The sequence below is a fragment of the Cervus canadensis genome, chromosome 2 (assembly GCF_019320065.1).
Source record: "Cervus canadensis isolate Bull #8, Minnesota chromosome 2, ASM1932006v1, whole genome shotgun sequence".
Classification (NCBI taxonomy): Eukaryota; Metazoa; Chordata; class Mammalia; order Artiodactyla; family Cervidae; genus Cervus; species Cervus canadensis.
The window spans coordinates 26338659-26360829 of record NC_057387.1 but is presented as its reverse complement, the minus strand read 5'-3'; the positions used below and the strand labels follow the sequence as shown (position 1 = coordinate 26360829).

The following is a 22171-nucleotide window of genomic DNA, read 5'->3' as shown; positions in this document are numbered from 1 at the left end:
AAGTCCATAGTACCATCTACAAAGGGTGGTGTAAAAGGGAATCAGTTCTTCATGGTACAGATTTCTCCCAGACTGCCTGCACACCCCAGCCTAGAAATGTGAGTTCTGTATGCTCAAGGTCACTACAAATACACTTTGCCATGCATGAGTTACTCTTCTTTGCTTTCTTAAATGGCCCTTTTGACATTAATCACCACTTTTATTCTAGTGGCATTTTATTCATAGATCCTTTTTAGTATCTACTATGAGTTGGCCATTTTAGTTTTTCCTTCATTCAGCATATATTTAGTGAGTGCCTACTGTGTGCCTAGCAGGGGCTGCAATGTTTTATAAATTGAAGTCTCTTTCCTGTGAAGTTTGCATTCTTGTGGCAGTGGGGTGAAGCAGTGTGTGCTAAGTTGCTTCAGTCACGGCCCACTCTTTGCGACCCCATGAACTGTAGCCCGCCAGACACCTCTGTCCATGAGATTTTCCTGGCAAGAAGACTGGAGTGGGTTCCCATGCCCTCCTCCAGGGCATCTTCCCCACCCAGAGATTGAACCCTCTTCTTTCATGTCTCCCACAGAAGGCAGGCAGTTAAATAATTATAATTAACCTGTGATGGTTAATGGAATTAGTTATTCTGAGGTAAGGACAGGGTGGTCATGGATATAAGTACCAGTCCACCAGTTGCTTAAACCTTGCATAAGTCAACTGCTCAACAGGAAGATTGGGAGGGTTAGAGGTGAGGATTGACGAAGTGATTCTCTTTTCCATTAAAATGTTTGAAAGTTCAGTTGATTTCATCATCAGGCAGTAGAACCATCTAAATGATGCACTCATAAATTAAATCAGTTCTTTCTCTAGCAAAACAAGTTCTCAGTTCACAAATATGCAATTTTCTGAAGTTCCTTTAAGTGTGTTGTTTTAGCTTTAAATGCAGTTTACTGTGGAGAAAAAGTGTTTGTGCCAAATCATAAAAGAGTATTTAATGCCAAAAACAGAATTGTAAGCATGATGCCTGATGGGTGCTTACTGGGTTGACCAAAAAGCTTGTTCAGGTTTTTCTTAGCAACTTGTGGAAAAATCCAGTATAATATTTTCTCTTTGAGAAAATTCTTTTCCTATTCTAATCAGGAATTTCAGGAACATGACCTCCTCTCTGAGTAACCTTACCTCCCCATCCCTGCACTCTACCTCCTGTGTATTATCTTCTCACCTGACTAGCCAGGTATTCACTGACCTTGAATAACTTGTCTTGAGTGGAGTGTGACACTAAAAACGCCACTATTTTGTGTTCAGGACCTGTTAAATTTCCACCACTTACCTTTTTTGGGGGGATTCCCTGGTGGCTCAGACGGTAAAGAGTCTGCCTGCAATGCAGGAGACCTGGGTTCGATCCCTGGGTCTGGAAGATCCCCTGGAGAAGGAAATGGCAACCCACTCCAGTATTCTTGCCTGTAAAAACCCATAGACAGATGCACCTTGTAGGCTACAGTCCATGGGGGTTGCAGAGTCAGACATGACTGAGCAACTTCACTTTAACCTTTTTTTTAGTGGTTGACCCAGGTGGTTAGAGTTTGGTACCAGAGTGATCTAAGCCCATGACTGTTCATTGAACCCTACTTGTTGTGTGGTCAGCATTCATCATAGAAGAACTAGCTCTTAGAGTGTTAGACATGAGTACCTGTTTATCTTGTGGGTATGGGCTGGGAAGGTACCCTGTAGCTGTGCTGATCCCAAAGGACATTAGATGCCCATCCAAGCAAAAGTGAACTCTTCACAGCTGTTACCTGTTTGTGAGGACTTAACTACCCCATAGAGCTATATCATCCAAATGGTCCTAGGGTCACTCATAGCTATCCTGGATATGAGAGTGGAGCTTCCCAGAGCCCATTCTACCAAGTCTAGTTGGTAGGCTTGATGATTTGGGCTAGGGGAGCTGGCCTGCAGAGTGTGAGAACTGGAGAGCCCCATAACACAGTTGTAATGCGATGCTTTCATCATTCATGTGGGGGTCGCTGTCGCTACCAGAGGGAAAAGTAGCCATTTTTAGAGTTGATTGACTTTAATGGAAGGAGGCTGATGGCTTGTCTGCTTTTAAAACTGAAGCCCTTGTCTTCCAGTGCTCAGTGAGGGTACAGACCAATGGTTTAGCAGCCCTGCCCGAGACGGGGAGTCCTGCACATGAAGACTGCATATTGTGGACTGCCAGGGAGAGGGACTGGGGTGGGGTTGGGGAGAGGGCCACTGCCTCAGCAGGAGTCTTTTCTGTGTCTGTGGTTTGGTGATGACCAGCTCCATCCAAGAAACCCCAAGCTAGAGGGACAAAGATGGAAACCTTGCAGATCCCTTTGCATTTTCTTCTTTCTAGGATCATTTTTTTTTTTTTTTAAATGAACTCCCTGTACTTCAAACACATCCAAGTTAAAACTGAGAGGACAAAACCAAATTATAAACCACCTCTAAAGGTCTTTAGGTTAACTGTTTTCTTAGATTGTAGATACCATCATGTAATTCCTCAAACATTTTCTCAATATCCAATTTCCTTTGGCTGGGAGACCTACCTTCACTGGCTTTGCAAACACAATCTCTGGAATCCCCATAGTGGTCAACTATCCAATACATAGAGAATAAAAGCAGATTTTGTAGATTTCTTATCATCATGATGGGATCACATGCCCTGTCACAATAAGGATACTTGGTTTTAGTGTCTCCTGCATTGCAGATGGAATCTTTACCCTCTGAGCCATCGGGGAAGCCCACTTTTTCATAAGCAGAAATCTAGAGGAGAAAAATTGCTTTTTGTGAAATTAGTTGTGTTATAAACAAGCAATGAGATTTCTACTTTTTTAGCTAGAAAAATTCTTACCCACCCCCGAAATATACAAATCCTCCTTTGTGTGCGCTCAGTCGTGTCCAACTCCTTGTGACCCCATGGACTGTAACCCACCAGGCTCCTCTGTCCATGGGATTTTCCTGGCAAGAATACTGGAGTGGGTTGCTATTTCCTACTCCAGGGGCTCTTCCCAATCCAAGCTGCGTCTCTTACATCTCCTGTATTGGCAGCTGGATTCTTTACCACTGTGCCATGTAGGAAGCCTCGCCTTCCTTTGGGTAGGCGGTAAATATTTGTAATATTAAAATGAGTAATTCTATTTACTTTATTACCATTTCTATTTTCTAATCATGATTCAAAGTTGATGTTGTCATCACTGTTTTGTGTTTGTGTGTGCTTATTTGCCAGACCATTTAGAGGAAAGTTGGAATACAAATCTTTGCTTCTTGATCCTTTTGGACATAAAGTAGAAAAGGACCCTACTTCTTTGTTCTGAGTCAGAGATTTCAGCTCCCTCGTTTTGCTCAGGATTATGAATCATAGGTTGTGGTATAATTTGCACAGAATTTAAAACACCCATTAATCAACAGGAACATGTAACCTGTAATAAGCCTTCGTTTCACCTGCAGAATTGAGATGCTGCTGTGAACCTCAGCTTGAGATACAGTACTCTGGTGTTTTGGAGTGCATTATTTTTATATAAACTCTTGATAACCTCAACGATACTTTTCAGCTCCTAAAGCTGCCAGTATTTTCATATCATTCATGCAATAAATATCTTTTCATGGTGCTTTAGAAAGTGGAATGACTGAACAGATATTTTGCAGAAGAGGAAACTATAATAGTCAACACATAAAAAGATGTCTACCTTCATTGGTCATCTAGGACAGGCATATTAAAATAACTATAAAATATGATTTCACATTTATCAGGTTAGCAAATATTTAATAATCTAACAATGCAAGTGTGATGAAAATGAGAAGTAGAAAGTATCCCACTTAGAGAACAATTTGGCTCTGCTTAGTAAAATTACAACCAGCGTTGGACTCCTTGGTATATGTGTGATAATATCTCTTGAGCTTGTGCATTAGCAGATATGTGTAGGATGTTTATTGCAGCACTGTTTGTAATGATAAAAACTAGTAACCACCTAAGTGATTGGTGGCTCAGAGGGTAAAGCATCTGCCTGCAATGCGGGAGACCTGGGTTCAATCCCTTGGTCGGGAAGATCCCCTGGAGAAGGAAATGGCAACCCACTCCAGTATTCTTGCCTGGAGAATCCCATGGATGTAGGAGTCTGGTAGGCTATAGTCCATGGGGTCTCAAAGAGTTGGACACGACTGAGCGACTTCAAAAGGAACTGGATAATTAAAATGTGATTTAAATTTGATAGAATATAACAGGTAAAATGAACACACTAGGTCTACACATGGCCACATGGATGAATCTTTTATTTATTTGTTTTTTTGGATGAATCTTTTAAAGCACAATGTGAAATGAAAAAAAAAAACCAGTGTGATGTATACAATGTGAAACATACTCTCATAACAAATTTTTAAAAATTAGGAAACAATACTCTATGTGGCTTATGAATGTATATGAACAATGTAGAAGCATAAACATGAAGTAGAAAGATCAACACACAATTCCTTCCCTCTTGGGAAGGAAGGGAGGGGATGTGAGAAGGGATGGATACAAAGGAGATTTCCTCTGTATCTGTAATATTGTATTATTAGAATCTAAGACAAATATGATAAATTGCCACTAGTTAATTGTGGTGGTGGGTTCATGAATCATTTTTATTTGTTCCACTTTTCTGTGTCAAAAATTTTTTTAAAAAATTAAAATGGTAAAAGAAGATCTGCATATCTAGGAGAGGATGTTGCAATATGAGAATAACAATTCACTCTTTTATTGCTCTTCCTTTAACCCATTATGACTGTGAGTTGTGGTCATTTACTACTCAGGAGTGGGGCTTCCCCTGTGGCTCAGTGGTAAAAGAGTCTGCCTGCAGTGCAGGAGACCCGAGTTTGATCCCTGAGTCAAGAAGATCCTTTGGAGGAGGGCATGGCAACCCACTCTAGTATTCTTACCTAGAGAATCCCATGGACAGAGGAACCTGGTGGGCTGCAGTCTGTGGGGTCACAAAATAGTCTGATGTGACTAAAGCAACTGAGCAAAAAGTAAATACTCAGGAGGAAGAGTGGGTTTTGTTCAGGATGCTTTATTGAACTTTTGTGTAGAACATCATCCCATCTCATGGCTCCTACCTGCTAGTATTATCTTTATGTCCCTTCTCCCCAGGAGATTCATAGGAAGACTGCCTTTCCATGAGGTGTCACTGAGGTGGATAGCTTATGGTTCTAACCTCTCAACCATAAGTGAGTGATACAGTCCACGTCATAAACCTTAGGGAAGACCTTATTGGATTGCAATCACTAAAGACCATCCCTTAGGGCCCAAGGAATTCTCACCACCCCCTGGTGTTCAGCCATGATGAGAACCTGTGGCATTAGAGCTTTTGTCAGGACTCCTAAGACATGGGACCATCTACCAGAGATCTCTGCTAGTCTGAGCCAGTTTTATGCCACACTTACCCTCAAATTTAGTTCTGTCTGCCTTGAGACAATGGCTGAGAGCTTGGATGATAATCTAAGGAACTTTGCCTGGTGTTCCTTCCATCAGTTTAGGTGAATGGGTGATGGTAGGTCAAGGAGACCATAGTTACTCTTGTCCCCAGTATGAGTTCATGAAAACTTGTCTACAGACAGACACTGCCCCCTGGTGTAAAGCAGAGGAAGCTGCCGATTATCAGACCCTCCTGTTTCCATTTGGGGAGGATGTGGAGATACCAGGAGGCCTCCAGAAAGCGTGAAAGTGAAGGTCGCTCAACTGTGTCCACTCTTTGCTACCCCATGGACTATAAAGTCCATGGAATTCTCCAGACCAGAATACTGGAGTGGGCAACCTTTCCTTTCTCCAGGGTATCTTCCCAATCCAGGGATTGAAACCAGGTCTCCTGCATTGCAGGCGGATTCTTTACCAGCTGAGACACAAGGGAAACCCAAGAAGACTGGAGTGGGTAGCCTATCCCTTCTCCAGGGGAACTTCCCAAGGGAGCTCCTTAGAGCCTGGAGCATCTCAAGAGCTAGGATGCGCCTTGGGAAGCAACTGACATCATTGTAGCACCCAAGCCACCAGCAGCTTGCTGGCCAGGGCTACTTGCAGCTGATTGATAGACGCCCTGAGAGAAGGTGTTACACTCTAAGACAGCACAGAAAAGTCATTTAAACTATGAAGCCAGGCAGTGTGAATATGACAGTATAAACACTAGACTTAAAGGCTGTGACACTGCCGAGAGGTGGCTGAGCCAACTCATGCCGTTGACCCCTCAGCTCTCCTTGTGCTCTTGGAAATGGCTGGGTCATGAAAGTTTAATTCATTTGTTTTGCAAGGTCAGAACCTCTTAAAATTGCCCTCTGCCCATCAATTAGTTGGCTTTGTGTTAGTGTTGACTTTGGGATTGTCAGAACACTGGCTTGATTCATCCCCACAGCTAGAGGCTGCCTTAGAAGAAGTGAAGTGAAGTGAAGTAGCTTAGTCGTGTCCGACTCTTTGCGACCCCGTGGACTGTAGCCCACCAGGCTCCTCCGCCCATGGGACTCTCCAGGCAAGAATACCTGAGTGGGTTGCCATTTCCTTCTCCAGCCTTAGAAGAAGGAGCCATCAAATCCAAAGACACACACAGCTTAGAAATCTCCTTTCTTGTTTCCTTGACCAAACACTTAGCAGAACCTAACGTCTGCACTAACGGGAATTGTATGGTGCTCAACAAATAGTATATGGTGGCTGTAGAAAAAAGAGAAAATGTAGGAAAAAAATTACCAGAACTTCTGCCACCCAGAAGTAAAATATCCTTACCCTTTGGCATATAGATGAGCTTCCTGACTTTGTATTATATAAACATGTACATTTGTCTTTTGTGCAAAAAATTTTATCTGGACCTGATTTTGTCTCTCAATAATGTTGTGAATGTCTTACTGCACTCACAGATGAACAACCCCGTATTTTTTAATGGCTGCAGCATGGTGTCCCAATGTGTGGCCATGTCATAATTTGCTTATTCAGTTCTCTTTTGTTGCAAATGTAGATTGGTTGGTTTCCTTTTTCAGTGTTCTGAAACTCATGACTTTTGGGTCATCCTTTGACTCAGGCCTTCACTTCTTCCAGTCAGTTTTACCACTCTTTTTAAGCCCAAATTTCTGATGATTTGGTTCCTCTCATTTCCCCCAGATGTTCTTTGTCTCAGCTTGATGGATGAGATGGAGGTTACGGGTGTAAACTTCCTAAACATCCTTTCCTTTAACTTCAGAATTAATTTTTTATTCTTGTCTATGTTTCTCCACAGTGTCCAAGAGGGAAACATACCTCTGCCTTCTTTTCAGGGATATCCTCTCACTTCTGTTCTTGATTCTATATTACTCTACATCAGTTATTTTTTTTAGCATAGAATTATGTAGACTTTATTTTTTAGAGAAGTGTTAGGTTCACAGCAAAGTTGAGCAGAAGGTACAAAGGTTTCCCCTGTATCTCCAGGCAAGAATACTGGAGTGGGTTGCCATAGACATTCCCTTCTCTAGGGGTCTTCCCATCCGAGGGATTGAACTCAGGTCTCCTGCACTGCAGGCGGATTCCTTACAGTCTGAGCCACAAGGGAAGACCTGAATGTATACAGCCTTCTCCGTTATCAGCATCCCCCATCAGAGTGGTACATTTGTTACAACTGCTGAAACTAAACTGATACATCCTCACCCAGTATTTCCAGTTTACTTTAGGTTTCCCCCTTGGTGTTGTACATTTTATGAGCTTGGACAAATTTATAACGACATGTATCTACTATTATAGTATCATATTTAGTCTTTCTACTACCTTAAAAATCCTTTGTGCTCTGCCTATTTCTCCTTCCTAAGCCCTGGCAACCACTGTATCATTTATTTCTGATCTTCCAGCTTTCTGCCTTCTCTGACATCCCAAGGAATGGACTGCATGGTAGATTTAGGTGGTATATGGAAATATTATTAAATAGCATTAATGCATAAAATAAGAGGGTTACTCCCTTTTGAATCCTTGAATCCTTTTGTTTATTTAAGAATAAAGTGGTAGCACTTCTCAAAACATTAGCAAATACCTCTTTTAACAAAGGGACTGAACCAGAATTAAGAAATGTTCAGACTTTGTATAAAAACATTACCTAGTTAGGATTGTAGAGCATTATTCTGTTTTTATTGCATTTATTATTCATTTTCTTTTTTTGTTTTTGGCTATGCCATGTGGCTTGCAGGATCTCAGTTTCCCATCAGGTATTGAACCCAGGCCACAGCAGTGAAAGCCTAGGATCTTAGCCACTAGGCAACCTGGGAACTCTCCTATTACTCATTTTTTGTAAAAAAAAAAAAAAAAAATTTAAAAATTATGAAACATTTCAAATGGAATACAGAGAATAATATCACGAACACACGTATACTTACTTCCAGGTTTAGTAAATGCCTGTATTTTGCCATGTTTGTCTAAGGTTGTGTTGGTCATAGTTCAACCAGAGAAACAGGAAACAGGACTCCTAAATAGGGATATATGTTTGTATATATGCGTGTATCTGTGTTGTATATATGTATACGGTTATATATGTATCGGTGAATAATTCGTTCTGAGGATTTGACCGTATACCATTGTGGGAGCTGATTTGGCAGTCTCTGTAAGGCTGTTGTCTCTGTGTTTGAAGCTGGAGCTTGAAGTCTGCAGGGAAGGCAGCCTGGAGCCCATCAGAATTGATTGGAATCAGTGTCATTCTCACGGCCTGCAACCTTGATGAAGCAAATGCTATCATGGAACGAAACACACGTCTGGCCCAGGAATCAGAGCAGCTGAAGGAGGGTCCAGGGGAGTATAGATCAGAAGCAGGTCCAGATGAGGCAAAGACGTGACAGTGGATGTGAGGCACAAAAGCACTGACCCCAACCTTCTGAGCATGAAAACCAACGGCCGCTCCTTTGCCTTCACCCCTCCCTGGCAACACTTGCCCCCAAATATCTCTTGTGTCCTACCTTAAATAAAAATATACTAGCTAACACTTACATTGTAACAGGGTGTTTATAGTTACGTCTGGATGGTTATATTTGTATTGATATGCAATTTTATTTCTCTGTGAGTTTACTTAAGTTAAAAAATTTGAGTCACTTTAAAAACAGACCCTTAAGTAAATAATAAAAAACAGAAATGGTCAGGTAGCACTCTTGCAGCTGGGGTTCCTCAGATGACTGAAGTTTGGCAAAAGCTGAGCCTGCCCTGTACTACTTCTTCAAAGAACACTAAGAATATGTTCTTTATTTTCCTGGCTCTGATTGGACTTCTTCTTTGGCTTAAGGATTATTTTCCTGGTTTCTAAAAAGTAATTTTATTTTTCATTTTGGCTGTGCTGGGTCCTCACTGCTGCTCGGGCTCTTCTCTAGTTTCGGCACATGGGCTTATGAGTTGTCGCTCCCAGGCTCTGGAGCGCAGGCTCAGGAGCTGTGGCCCTTGGTCTCAGCTGCTCTGAGGCATGTCGGATCTTCCGGGATCAAGGATAGAACCTGTGTCTCCTGCATTGGCAGGTGGATTCTCTACCACTGAGCCACCAGGGAATCCTTCTTCCTTGATTTTTTTTTTTTTTTACCATCTTAACCATTTTAATTTAGTTTTTGTTTATTTATTTTTTGGCTGTGCTGTTTGGTTTGTGGGATCTTAGTTGCCTGACCAGGAATTGAACCTGTGCCCTCAGGAGTGAGAGCACAGAGTCCTAACTACTGGATTGCCAGGGAATTCCCATCTTAACCATTTTTAAATGTACAGTTAAGTATATTTGCATTGTTGAACAAGAGGTATCTGTTGCTGCTGCTGCTAAGTCGCTTCAGTCGTGTCCGACTCTGTGCGACCCCATAGACGGCAGCCCACCAGGCTCCCCCATCCCTGGGATTCTCCAGGCAAGAACACTGGAGTGGGTTGCCATTTCCTTCTCCAATGCATGAAAGTGAAAAGTGAAAGGGAAGCCTCTCGGTCGTGTCTGACTTGCAGCGACCCCAGGGACTGCAGCCTACCAGGCTCCTCTGTCCATGGGATTTTCCAGGCAAGAGTACTGGAGTGGGTTGCCATTGCCTTCTCCCTCTTCCTTGATTTTTGTTTTGACTAAACCCCTCCCAGTCTTTCCCTGCCTAGCTCGGATGTCACATTTGCAACCTTTCTCTTATTCCCTGAGTTAGAATTCACATCTGCTTTCTTTGTGCTCTCATTAATTTCATTTCTACTCTAGCTAATAGAGCATTTGCTAGATGTGCCTTGTATTTATATTTTTGGGCATGTTTGTTGTCCTCACCTGAATGTATGTGCTCAGAAGAAAACAACTGTTTCTTATTCATCATTGTGATCACCCAAGGCTCATGGTACACTGTGTTGTGAAGTGTTGGTGCTCACTAACATTCTTTTAAAAAGTAAACTAAAGTAACAGAAGGGAGTTGGTCAGGTGGTGGCATTTCCATTTAATTTGGGAGATTGAGAGTGAAGCAGATGCATATCAAATATGTGTCCAAAATCTTAATTAGTGGCTGGTCTCAGAATTACTGGTTTTTAACCCACTGTCATTTTCTATGCCACATTATGCAAGGATTTCATTAGCAAAATATATCTTAGACTGTTACACACACAGTAGTGTGTTGGTTTTTGTTTTCTTTTTTTTGTGTGTGTTGGTTTTCTTAAAAGGATATAGAAGTACAAGTCAGGGTTCCTTTTCTTCAGAAGATGATCAATCATTAGCAAAGGGAAAGGTAACTAACTATACTGTTTTTAAATAATGATGCAAAATAATATTTTCCCAGTAACTAATAGAGCCATTGAATGCTTTAGACATTAAAAAAAGAAGGGGACATATGTATACCTGTGACTAATTCACATTGATGTTTGGCAGAAAACAACACAATTCTATAAAGCAATTATCCTTCAATTAAAAAATAAATTAATTAAAAAAAAGACATCAGTGTGGTCCAGAGTGATTTGTTGAAACTTCAGGAGACTGAGCTCAAGCTAAACTTTGAAGGTTGGGTTTAGAGAGAAGCAGGAAGGTCATTACAGGTGGGAAGACATAGCTTTGGAGAAAGTATAGAAGAGGGCATACCCTAGACCCTAGACCCCTAGACCACCTACACAAGGTGTGGCCCAAGCCATCAACACTGATGTCACCAGAGCTTGTTAGAAAAACAGAATCTCAGGTTCTTTCCTGGCCTACAGAATCAGTCTCTGCAAGGTAGAGTTTGGGAGGCTCTGATAGGTGCTATTTGGATGGAGCTATATGATTTACTCTACATTGTTGGCTAAAGAAATATCCCCTTTGACCTTCAGAATAGGCTAGCTAGATATGAATGAGTTAGATAAAGATGTACTGCCAGTGTCCAGTCTTACCAGAAGGAAACATGAAGTTTAGAAAGGTTTTGATTTGCTGGAAATTTACGAGAGCTGCAGTTCAGACTCAAGTGTACAGATTCCATATACTTTTCACAGCACACCGTGAAAAGTCCTGTTTGGGGAATTCAACAGGCTAGTTCAGAAAGCTCGAATGTGGGCAAGGTAGCAATTGTGCAAAGTGGTGGAGATCTGGATGCTCGGACATCTATTATTTATCCATTAATATGATTTAACCAGAAGAGTTTCATGAAGACTGTGTCAAGGAGACCAATCTGATGGCATTATGTAGATAAGCGTTGGGGAAGAAATGGGACTTAGAGACACCAGTTATTTAGAGCATAATTAAAATTTGTAAACACAAAAAATAGTGTCAGTGGGACTTCCCTAGTGGTGTAGTGGTTAAGAATCTGCCTGCCATTGTAGGGGACACAGGTTCCACCCCTGGCCCGGGAGGACCCCATATTCCTCAGGGCAGCTAAACAGGTGCACCACGACTCCTGAGCCCGCGCTCTAGGGCCCACACTCTGCAGCAAGAGAAGCCCCCGTAATGAGAAGCACTCATGCAGCAATGAAGACCCAGTGCTGCCAAAAAATAAAATAAACATTTTAAAAAATAGTATTAGGAAATTCCCTGGTGGTCCATTGTTTATGACTCTCTGCTTCCAGTGCAGGGGGTACTGTTTTGATCCTTGGTTGGGGAACTAAGATCCCACAAAGCTGTGTGATGTGACCAAAAAAAGTATTATCAGTAAGCCACCCCACAGATGTTTATTGAACACCTACTTTGTGCTGGGCCATGGGCATTTAGTGCTGCCTTCGTGATGTGGTCATGCTCGTATAATGCTTTTGGTGGAGTCAATTAGATAACTGAGTACTAAGTGCATAAAATATTAACAGTGATGACCACCATGAAGTCACCTTTGTTTCCCCTCTCCCAACTTTTTCTCTGAAAAAAGTTCTGGCCTCAAAGTTGGGTGGCTCCCAGTCTCATCATGGTTTTGCCATTAGTGTGTTACATAATCGTCCTGTGGCTCATCTTTCCTACTTAGAACATAAACATCACATTTACCATGACATCACAGCACAAGATATTGTGATGAGATAATTTATGGGAGACATTTTTTGTTTCCTGAGCATGATAAAAGCTTATAATGCTGTTAGTATAAAATTACTTCTAAAACGTTCACTTTTTGAAACTTTTAAAATTTCAATCCCCCAGTGCATCTTAGTCACTTTTCTAATTATAATTATACTGAGAGGGAAACAACAATCCTGCCATCTGTGGCACTTGTTTTCCTTCCCTGGAGGTAGCACTAGTGAGGATAATGATTTATTTGAGATGTTGTTAGTCCCACTCCGAGGGAGAGTGGATGGTGGTTTTTCATCATGGCCTTAAGGCCCATCTGTAGATGGGTGTGATTCTCTAGACAAGGCTATATGGTGAATGTGCACCGTGTCACAGCAGAGGGAAGACAGGAGAGTGTTTGTCCCCTGGGGAAGAAGCAGGATGAGAGCTCTGGGACACTGTCACAGCTGAAGAAGGCAAACCGAGGAAAACCACTCTGTGTTCTTGTGTAGGTGGCACATCCCTCTGAATAGCTAAGGGCTAAACCATCGTTGACTTCATAGGACCATGTGTCCCATGTCTGTGGCTCTCGTGTAAAGGACCTAACAGTAATCTACATGCAGAGTTTAGGCATCTCCACTTTTACCTAACCCTTGTATCCCTGTCACCTTTCATAGTTAGCATGCGTCATGCAGTGTCGTAGCTGCCAGGCTACTCGGTCTCTTTTACTCAGCAAAGCCAGGTGGCCATCTGTGTCAAAGACAGAAAGGCTGATACCGTGTTATACATAAGTATAACGCAGTGAAGCAAATGATACGGGTTCTAAGAAGGGCCTAGATGCATCTTTAGCGGGTGAGCAGAAGCAGGAGGGGGCTTCTGGAGGAACTGGAGCGGAGAGAAGGTGGTAGGAGGTGGGGTGGAGGAAGTGGCACCGGAGGAAGAGCTGCGTGTTTCTGACCCTCTGGTGACACAGAGCCGTGGCCCTGTGTGTTCCCTGAGGGGGGGTGTGTGTGCGCGTGTGGGGGTGACGAAAACATTGTGGAGAGGTAGAAGGAGGGCAGAGAGAGTGAGAAAGGGGGAAGTATTTCATCAACCTGCAGAATGATAAGAATGATACAGATAATACCAGTTAACCAGGTTTTACTGCCCCCTGTGTTACATCCCTGTGTCACGTATCCGCTCCACCTCTTTTGTTTTTTAAGTCTTTTCTGCACATTGTAGTTTCTTCCAGGAATGATAGCCTCCACAGTGAAATGTGCCTCAGATTAGAGGACCCTTTGGAGGATTTCCTCCTTTACCTGGAACATTACTTACCCTAGAATAATCTGGATAAAAATAAGATGCATTAATGTATTTTCAACAAGCACTTAGAATGGTGCCTGTTATATAGTTAGAGAAGTGCTTGCTGCTATTATTAGTGTTCCCATTCTGGTCATTCATTCATCCATTGACTTGTTGAATGTGTGATATCATCTATTTGGGCCCTTAGTTTCTTGCTTCAGGAGCCTGAAGGTGAATCTGATGTAGACCCTGCCCTCAGAGAGTGTATTTCAATAGAAGAAACTAAAGCAAATACATAAATATATAGTGCAGTGAAGAAAATGATATGGGTTCTAAGAAAGGTCTCGATCGAGTTTTCAGGGTGAGTGGAAACAGGAGAAGGCTTCTAGGGGATTGGAGGGAAGGTGGTAGGAGGTGGGGTGGAGGAGGGGTATCTGAGTTACATCTCAGAGGTGGGGAAAGATTCAGACATTGACAGCAGGAGAAACTGCTTTCCAGGAAAAGTCATTGGTACAAATCAAAGCAGAAAAGAGCATATTTAGAGAGAAAATACCATTAGTTAGCTTTGCTGGATTGGAGGCTGTGCATTACCAGAACATGTGTTTTGCCTCATCTCCTGAGTTCCCTTTGCTGTATTTTTTTCATTTCTTTACCCATGAATTAAGTTTCAGCAGGTTGTAATCAGGAAGGGCAGTTACTAAAACGGGTGCAAGTGGCTTTGTAATTATAGCTGCTGCTAAATGCGTAATCTGTCTGTTCTTGCAATTATTAAGGTTTTCATTTTTGTAAGCTGATTGCCTCCTGTTCTGAAAACTTCCTTAATAATATGCAAATAGGGGCCAAGAAGCAATATAAGTCTAGAAACGTGTTTTCCTCTGCATTTACAGTAAGTCACACACAGGCTGACCTGTGGCGGCTTTGTGCATCTCCAGAGGCCCACAGCCATTGGACTCACGATAGGTTGGGACTGCTTGCACCCTCGTAGCCTTGGCAGGCAGGGGAGAAATCACATCTTGGGTTTTAGCTTTCTGTTATGACACACACACTGTCATGACTTCTTTTCTCTTTCCTTGACAGTAATTCCATCATCTGCTTGTGATAAATTACTCTGCCTTTGGTGCTTCAGCTTATCCACTTAACAGCTGAATATGCCCCTCCAGAATGGTGTGGAAGGAGCTGGGAGTTCCCTGGCAGTGGAGATAAATCTGTGAGCAAGTCTCTCCACCTTTGTATGCCTCGGTCAACTCATCCATCCAGTTAGGGGTTACTGTGTGCTATACAGAAATCACACGCTTTTGTTTTTTAAACACTTAATCTGTTTAAAGGTATTTTAAGACTTTAAGTTCTAAGTTAATAGCAGTAATTTTTTAGCTTAAACTTTTTTTTAAGTAGTGATAATTACTACTTATTCTAGTAGTATTCTACTAGAATAAGATTGTTTCACAGTGGAACAGACTTCCTGTATTTTCCTAATAAAATTTAAACTTGAAACAATCATCACAAGAGTAATATAAAATGGATCTATAGTAAGTCAGGTAGAGAAGGAGAAATATAAGACAATCCTTATATGCAGAATTTGAAAAGAAATGATACAAATGAGCTTATTTACAAAACAGAAAGAGACTCATAGAGAATGAACTTATGGTTGCCAGGGGGAAGGACTGGGGGGAAGGAACAGGGAGTTTGGGATGGACATGTACATGCTGCGATATTTAAAATGGGTAACTAACAAGGTCCTACTGTATAGCACAGGAACTCTGCTCCATGTTATGTGGTCTCCTGGATAGGGGGACGTTTGGGGGATAATGGATAGATGAATATGTATGACTGCGTCTCATCCCTGTCCACCTGAAACTATTACAAGACTGTTCATCAGTTATACTCCAATATAAAATAAAAAGTTGTTAAATGGAAAAAAAAAATGGATCTATAGCATAAAAAGGTTGCACAGGGCTAAACAGCTTACAGACCCAATATGGCTTTCTGAATACCCATAAAGCCCAAAACATTCAGTGACAAATCTCATATATGCTCAGTAAATAATCATTGATTGAAGGAATGAAATATTTTTTCTTTAGAGGGAAGCTATGTTTAGATTAAACAACAATTACAGCTAAAAGCCTGGGTGAGTACCTAGGATTTTGAGTTGTTTACATCTTGTAAGTTGTGTAGGATACTTTAGTACCTACTCAAGTGCATATAATGCGTCCCTGCTTTAATCGAGCATGTGTCCTTCTCCCCCATGTGTGTGTATGTGTATACACACACACACAGACAATGGCTTATGGTGAACGGTGATCAGTGCTGCCAGATTCGTGGTCTCCCACGGAGAAGATTTAACGCCGGGACCAAAGGCAGTCTCAATCACTCAGAGCTTTGTGCAGATTTTATTAAAGTAACAGGGATAGAGAAAGATTCCAGTAAGAGGCCCTGGAAGTGGGCAGGACAGGACCCGCCTCACTAGTTTAAGCGGAGCCTTCTGTACTTTTCTGGTAGCTGCTGAGAATAGGAAAAAAGTACCTTAAGGCTGTGAAAATTTTGCCCAGACCTTCTCTCATAGCGTATATCCAAAGCTCAAAAAAGGGCATGTCCTTGAACAAGAGATACTGCTGCCCATGAGGCCTACTTGTCTAAGGCAAAAGAATGTTTGCGTCCTCCTTAAAGGGGCCTTAGACTTGGACTTCTTATCAACCTGCCTGAGTTAACTCTCTCATGTATATATATACATGGCCTGGAGCCACTGTGTGGTCTTTTTGATTTGTATATATGTACACACACGTACAGTTTTTGGAAACATTAACTATGCCACAACATGTTTTCTTGTTTAGATCATGAATCCAAGACCAGGACACTCCTGTGCCCTGGTAACTGCTTATCTGAACTAATGTGTGCTGTTGAGGAGAAAATAACTAGAATGTTAGTCTAAGTCAGAGCAGGTAATATCCCTCCTCCCCTCCTCCCTGTGAGTGTGGAACCATCCTATGCTGTGTCCTCACATCTGATGTATCTCAAATGCAGGAAAAAACCCTTGGAGGAGGTACAGGGTGCTTTACAGATGGAATAGCTGACGGTTTCGTTTGTAGTAGATCAGGAAGTTTCCTTCCATTTTCTCCTTTCTTTCTAAAGTGTCTCATTTCTGTAGCTCCTATAGACACAGAAGCAAGACTGCTCATTCAAGGTTTGTAAGCTTGCTAATTGCATTTTCAGCCTAGATGGTTCTGTGTGTTTCCTCTTTCAGCTCTACGTGGCCACGGAAGCCATCCTCATTGCGCTGGTCGGGGCCACACCGTCGTACCACTGGGACCTGGCGGAGCTCCTGCCCAACCAGAGTCACAGCAACCAGTCGGCTGGTGAAGACCAGGCCCTTGGGGCCTGGCTCCTGACGGCCAACGGCAGCGAGATGCACAAGCATGTGCACTTCAGTAGCAGCTTTACCTCCATCGCCTCCGAGGTAACTGCAGGAGGTGGGAACAGGCCCTTGTGACCACTGGATGGTCCACCAGGAGCCACTGTGTGGTCTGGTTGATTTAAATTTTAGCCCATCTTCAACTCGCTTTCTAGTGAATTGGAGAGTTAAAGAACATCCTTTGAAAACACGTTCTTCTTCCTTCTTACTACAAATGGGGAAAGTGTGAGTCCTAACCAAACTAGTTAGATTAAGTAAGACATGAACAGAAGGGGCCTACCAGGTGGCACTGCTGGTGGTGAAGAACCCAGCTGCCAATGCAGGAGACATAAGAGATGTGGGTTTGATCCCCTGGAGGAGGGCATGGCAGCCCACCCCGGTGTGCTTGCCTGGAGAATCCCCATGGACAGAGGAGCCTGGCAGGCTACAGTCCATAGGGTCACAAAGAGTCGGATATGACTGAAGTGACTGAATACACACGCATGAACTCTAGAAGAACCCCATTTTGACTAGCGTGTCTTTTAAAAAAAAGTGAATTAAAACTTTCATTTCTTTTTCTTACATCAACAAAAATCAACAGAGTAAAGAGAGAAGTGTAATGATTCACCTTCAATATCAACAGTTCATGTTTAAGTGCAGTCCTGTGTGTGCAACACCTGGGGCTCCTTGACTGTACAACAAACAAAAATAGATATGGTACCACCCAGTGTGGGCAGGAAGCCTTATCTTCAAGGGGATTTTGATAGCGAGGAGGTTCTGGTAACAAAAGCGCCGTCTGGGCCAGCCTGAGGTAAATAAGCTGAGTCTACATAGTTGGGTGAGGGCTTCCCTGGTGGTGCTAAGTGGTAAAGAATCACCCAGCCAATGCAGGAGATGCAAGAGATATGGAGAAGGAAATGACAGCCCACTCTAGTATTCTTGCATGGAGAATCCCCATGGACAGAGGAGCCTGGTGGGCTACAGTCCATGAGGCGCGAAGAGTCGGACATGCCTGAGCAACTGAGCCCACAGTCTGGTGCAGAGAAACTTTGGAATAAGAGGCGCAGGGCCAGGACACAGCTGGTTGTTAAAATGTTGAAATCCTCAGTGTCCTTTGCCTGGTCCCACAAGCTATCCATTTGCCTACTGACACTCTGGCCCAGTGGGGTGTTCATGACAACAGTCCAGCACCCCTTATCCCAAAACCTCCAGTGGTTCTCCCACCACACACAGTGAAACCTTATATGTTGCATTCAGGGCCTTTAACCTCCCCAGCTTAATGCTGAGTATACTTTCCGGCCGCATTCTGTATTTCCCTCCGCCTCCCCTGCTTGTCACACATGCCCCAAGCTCTCAGACTGCACCTCTTACCTCGGTTAGGACAACCCCACCATTCACGGGCTCCTCTGCCCGGTGACATCTTGACTTACCCTCTCCCGCTCACATGCCATCACCTTCCCTGGTGAGTCTTTTCTGACCAACTGCTCAGAAGTAAATGCATTTTTGTTTCTGTTCCAGTAACATTTTGTTTGCACTTACATGACACACTCTAGTTTATGGTTCAACTCTATATTTTTAAGTCCTCTGAGCTCAGAAGCCTTATTTTGGTCACCTTTGTGTCTCCATGGCTTACTCGCCACCACAGCAATGACTGCCATCACCACGCATATCACCGCTACTCACCTATAACAATAGCAAGTAGCCTTGTGCAGTGACAACAATGGGCCAGGCATTGTAACATTTTACAGCCCTTGTTTCATCTAACTCTCAGTTTATGAAGTAAGCATTATTTCCCCCATTTTATAGGTGAAGAAATTGAGACATCTTGAGGTCAGCTAGTAAGGGGAGAGCTAGGATTTCAACCCAAATTTGTCTTAACCCAGAAGCCTATGCTCTTAATATTGTGCTTTTTAGGGGCCTGTCCAATCTAAATCACTGCAGATGGTGACTGCAGCCATGAAATTAAAAGACGCTTTCTCCTTGGAAGAAAAGTTATGACCAACCTCGACAGCATATTAAAAAGCAGAGACATTACTTTGCCAATAAAGATCCAGCTAGTCAAAGCTACGGTTTTTCCAGTAGTCATGTATGGATGTGAGAGTTGGACTATAAAGAAAGCTGAGTGCTGAAGAACCGATGCTTTTGAATTGTGGTGTTGAAGCAGACTCTTGAGAGTCCCTTGGACTGCAAGGAGATCCAACCAGTCCATCGTAAAGGAAATCAGTCCTGAATATTCATTGGAAGGACTGATACTGAAGCTGAAAATCCAGTACTTTGGCCACCTGATGTGAAGAGCTGACTCATTGGAAAAGACCCTGATGCTGGGCAAGATTGAAGGTGGGAGGAGAGGGGGATGACAGAGGATGAGATGGTTGGATGGCATCACTGATCCGATGGACATGGGTTTGAGCAAGCTCCGGGAGTTGGTGATGGACAGGGAAGCCTGGTGTGCTGTGGTTCATGGGATCGCAAAGAGCCAGACACGACTGAGTGACTAAACTGACTGATTCAATCTAAATTAGTATCCACATCTTACTTCTTTTTGATTGGTTAACAAAAGCTGAAGGACTTTAAAATTATTTTATGTGGAAATAATTTCAAAATGACAGAAATTGCAAGAATAGTTTAAAGACTACTCTTATATCCTTTAGTTTCCTCTGTTGTTAGTTGGTGTTGATAGCACCAATTTTACCTCATTGGTGCTATCTGCTTTTCTTAATTTTTAAAAGCTACTTGAAAGCTGCATGCATTGGTGTTTTTTTACAACCAAATGCTTCAGTATGTGGGCTTCCCAGGTGGCTCAGTGATGAAGAATCTGTCAGCCAGTGCAGGAGACACAGGTTCAATCCCTGGAGAGGGAAATGACAACCCCCTCCAGTATTCTTGCCTGGAAAATCCCTTGGACAGAGGAGCCTGGTGGGCTTCAGTCCACGGGGTCATACAGGAGTCGGATATCGGATACAACTTAGCAATTAAACAACAACAACTTCAGTGTGTATTTCCTAAAAATAAGGACATTCTCTTTCAAAGCCGTAGTACACTTATCAACTTCAAGAAGTTTAACATAGACGCTGATGTTTTATCAAATCTACTATCTAGACGCTGATGTTTTATCAAATCTGCTATCCATCCCCAGTTTTCCCATTTGACCCAGTAATATCCTTGATAGTACTAGTTTTCCCCTCTTCCACTGAATTCAGTTTAGGATCACATACTACATTTAGTTGTCATAGCTGTTTAGTATCTTTTTATCTTTAGCCCTTCTTTCAGTTTTATGATATTGATACTTTTGAAGAATACATGATACCTTCCTTTTAAATAGAGTGTTCTTCATTTTCAAACTGTCTGATGATTCCTCATTCAGGGTATGCATCCACAGTTAGAAAAGCACATAAGTAATGTTGTGTCCACAGGGGATCACGTATAGAGATACACAATATTCATCTGCCCTTTTGGGGTGATGTTTGACCATCCATGCCAGATATTACCTGATTTCTCCCCTGTACAGTTACTGTTTTTTTGTTTTGTTTTGTTTTTAATTTCAAGAAGTAAGCAATCTATGGGGAGTTGAGTCACTAAGATTACGCTAATTTACTATTGTGTATCAGAACCCCCTCCATCCAATTTAGCCTCCGTTGATCGAGCTTCATAAACCAAGCTAGACTGTGATGGTTACAAAATTAACTCTAGTGCTTCTTCCATCTTTGCCACTTGTTTTTTTTTTTTTTTTTAATTGAGGTACAGTTGACATTTAACATTATATTAGTTTCAAGTGTACAACATAATGATTCACTATTTCTATCATTGTGAGATCACCATAAATCTAGTTAACATTCCTCACCATACATGGTTACAGAAAAATTTTTTTTTTCTTGTGATGAGAACTTTTAAGATCTATTCTCTTTGGAACTTTCAAATGCACAATAGGGTATTAACTGTGATCACCATGCTATATGTAACATCATTGTGACATAATTATTTTATAATCAGAAGCTTATACCTTTTGACCCCTTGTCTCATTTCATGTGTCCCCTCACCTCCCACCTCTGGCAACCACCAGTCTCTTCTCTGTATCTAGGAGCTTGGGTTTGTTTCTTGTTTTTCATCTTTTTGGATTCTACTGTAAATAAGAGCCATTCTCTTCTTCCTTGTCCATCTGTCTGCTTGTCTATCTCCATTTTTCTCTCTTTCTCTCTATCATTAGTATATACTAATGGCTTCCTGAAAGAAAGGGAAAGTGATAGTCACTCAGTCATGTCTAACTCTTTGCAATCCCATGGAGTCTTTTCAACTATTTATAATTTATTATAGCCTTCAATTATTTTGGTGCTCAAATTATTCCCAGTTTACCAGTAGGAACCTCTTTGAGTTGGCTCTTTAGTAATTACAATTTTTGTTTTGAGATAATTGTAGATTTACATGAAGTTGCAGTAAATAATAGGGAGAAATTCCATGAATGCTTTACCCAGTTTTTCTCAATGGTAGCATCTTTTAAAATCATAATATAATATCACAACCAGGATAATGATGTTGATATGGCTAAGACACAGAACATGTCTATCACCGCAAGAGTCTGTTGCCGTGTATATTTATATATAGACATACCCACTTTCCGCCTTCCCAAACGCTATCCAATTTCCCTGGTAACCACTGATCTATTCTCCTATACTTTAATGTCCTCATTTCAAGAATATTATAAAAATGCAATCATGCATGTGGCCTTTCAGGATTGGCTGTTTTTCACTCAGCTTACTTCTCTGCAGACTCACTAGGTTTAGTTATATTACTTTAGTTATGTGATAAGTCTTTTATGCAGATAGATTGGTTTCTCTCACTTTATTCTTTTTCAAGATTGCTTTAGCTATTTTAGTTCCTTTGGCTTTCCATGTAAATTGTAGGATAACTTTTTTTCTGTACCTGCAGAAAATCTTGCAATTTTGATAGGAGCTGCATTAAACCTATATATCAGTTTGAGGAGAAATGGCATCTTTACTCTGTTACATCTTCCAATACATGAACACTGTATGTATTATTTAGGGATTCTTTGATTTCAGTGTTTCGTAGACTTTAGCTTTTAAGTCCTGTACATGTTTTGTTAGATTTATCCTAAATGCTTCTTTTTTTGTTGTTGAGC

General features: G+C 41.9%; 1 protein-coding gene across 4 annotated transcripts in view; it reads left to right on the top strand.

Moving 5' to 3' along the window:
* SLC22A15 (solute carrier family 22 member 15) overlaps positions 1-22171 on the top strand; it is a 98384-nt gene that overhangs the window by 1297 nt on the left and 74916 nt on the right. For all 4 annotated transcript variants that reach the window (XR_006267700.1, XR_006267699.1, XM_043459858.1 and 1 more), the window contains exon 2: positions 16891-17103. Coding sequence is in view for 2 of the 4 variants with exons in the window: in XM_043459858.1 (XP_043315793.1) it covers positions 16891-17103 (213 nt within the window). In the remaining 2 variants the exon portion in view is untranslated. The remainder of the gene's footprint in view (positions 1-16890; positions 17104-22171) is intronic.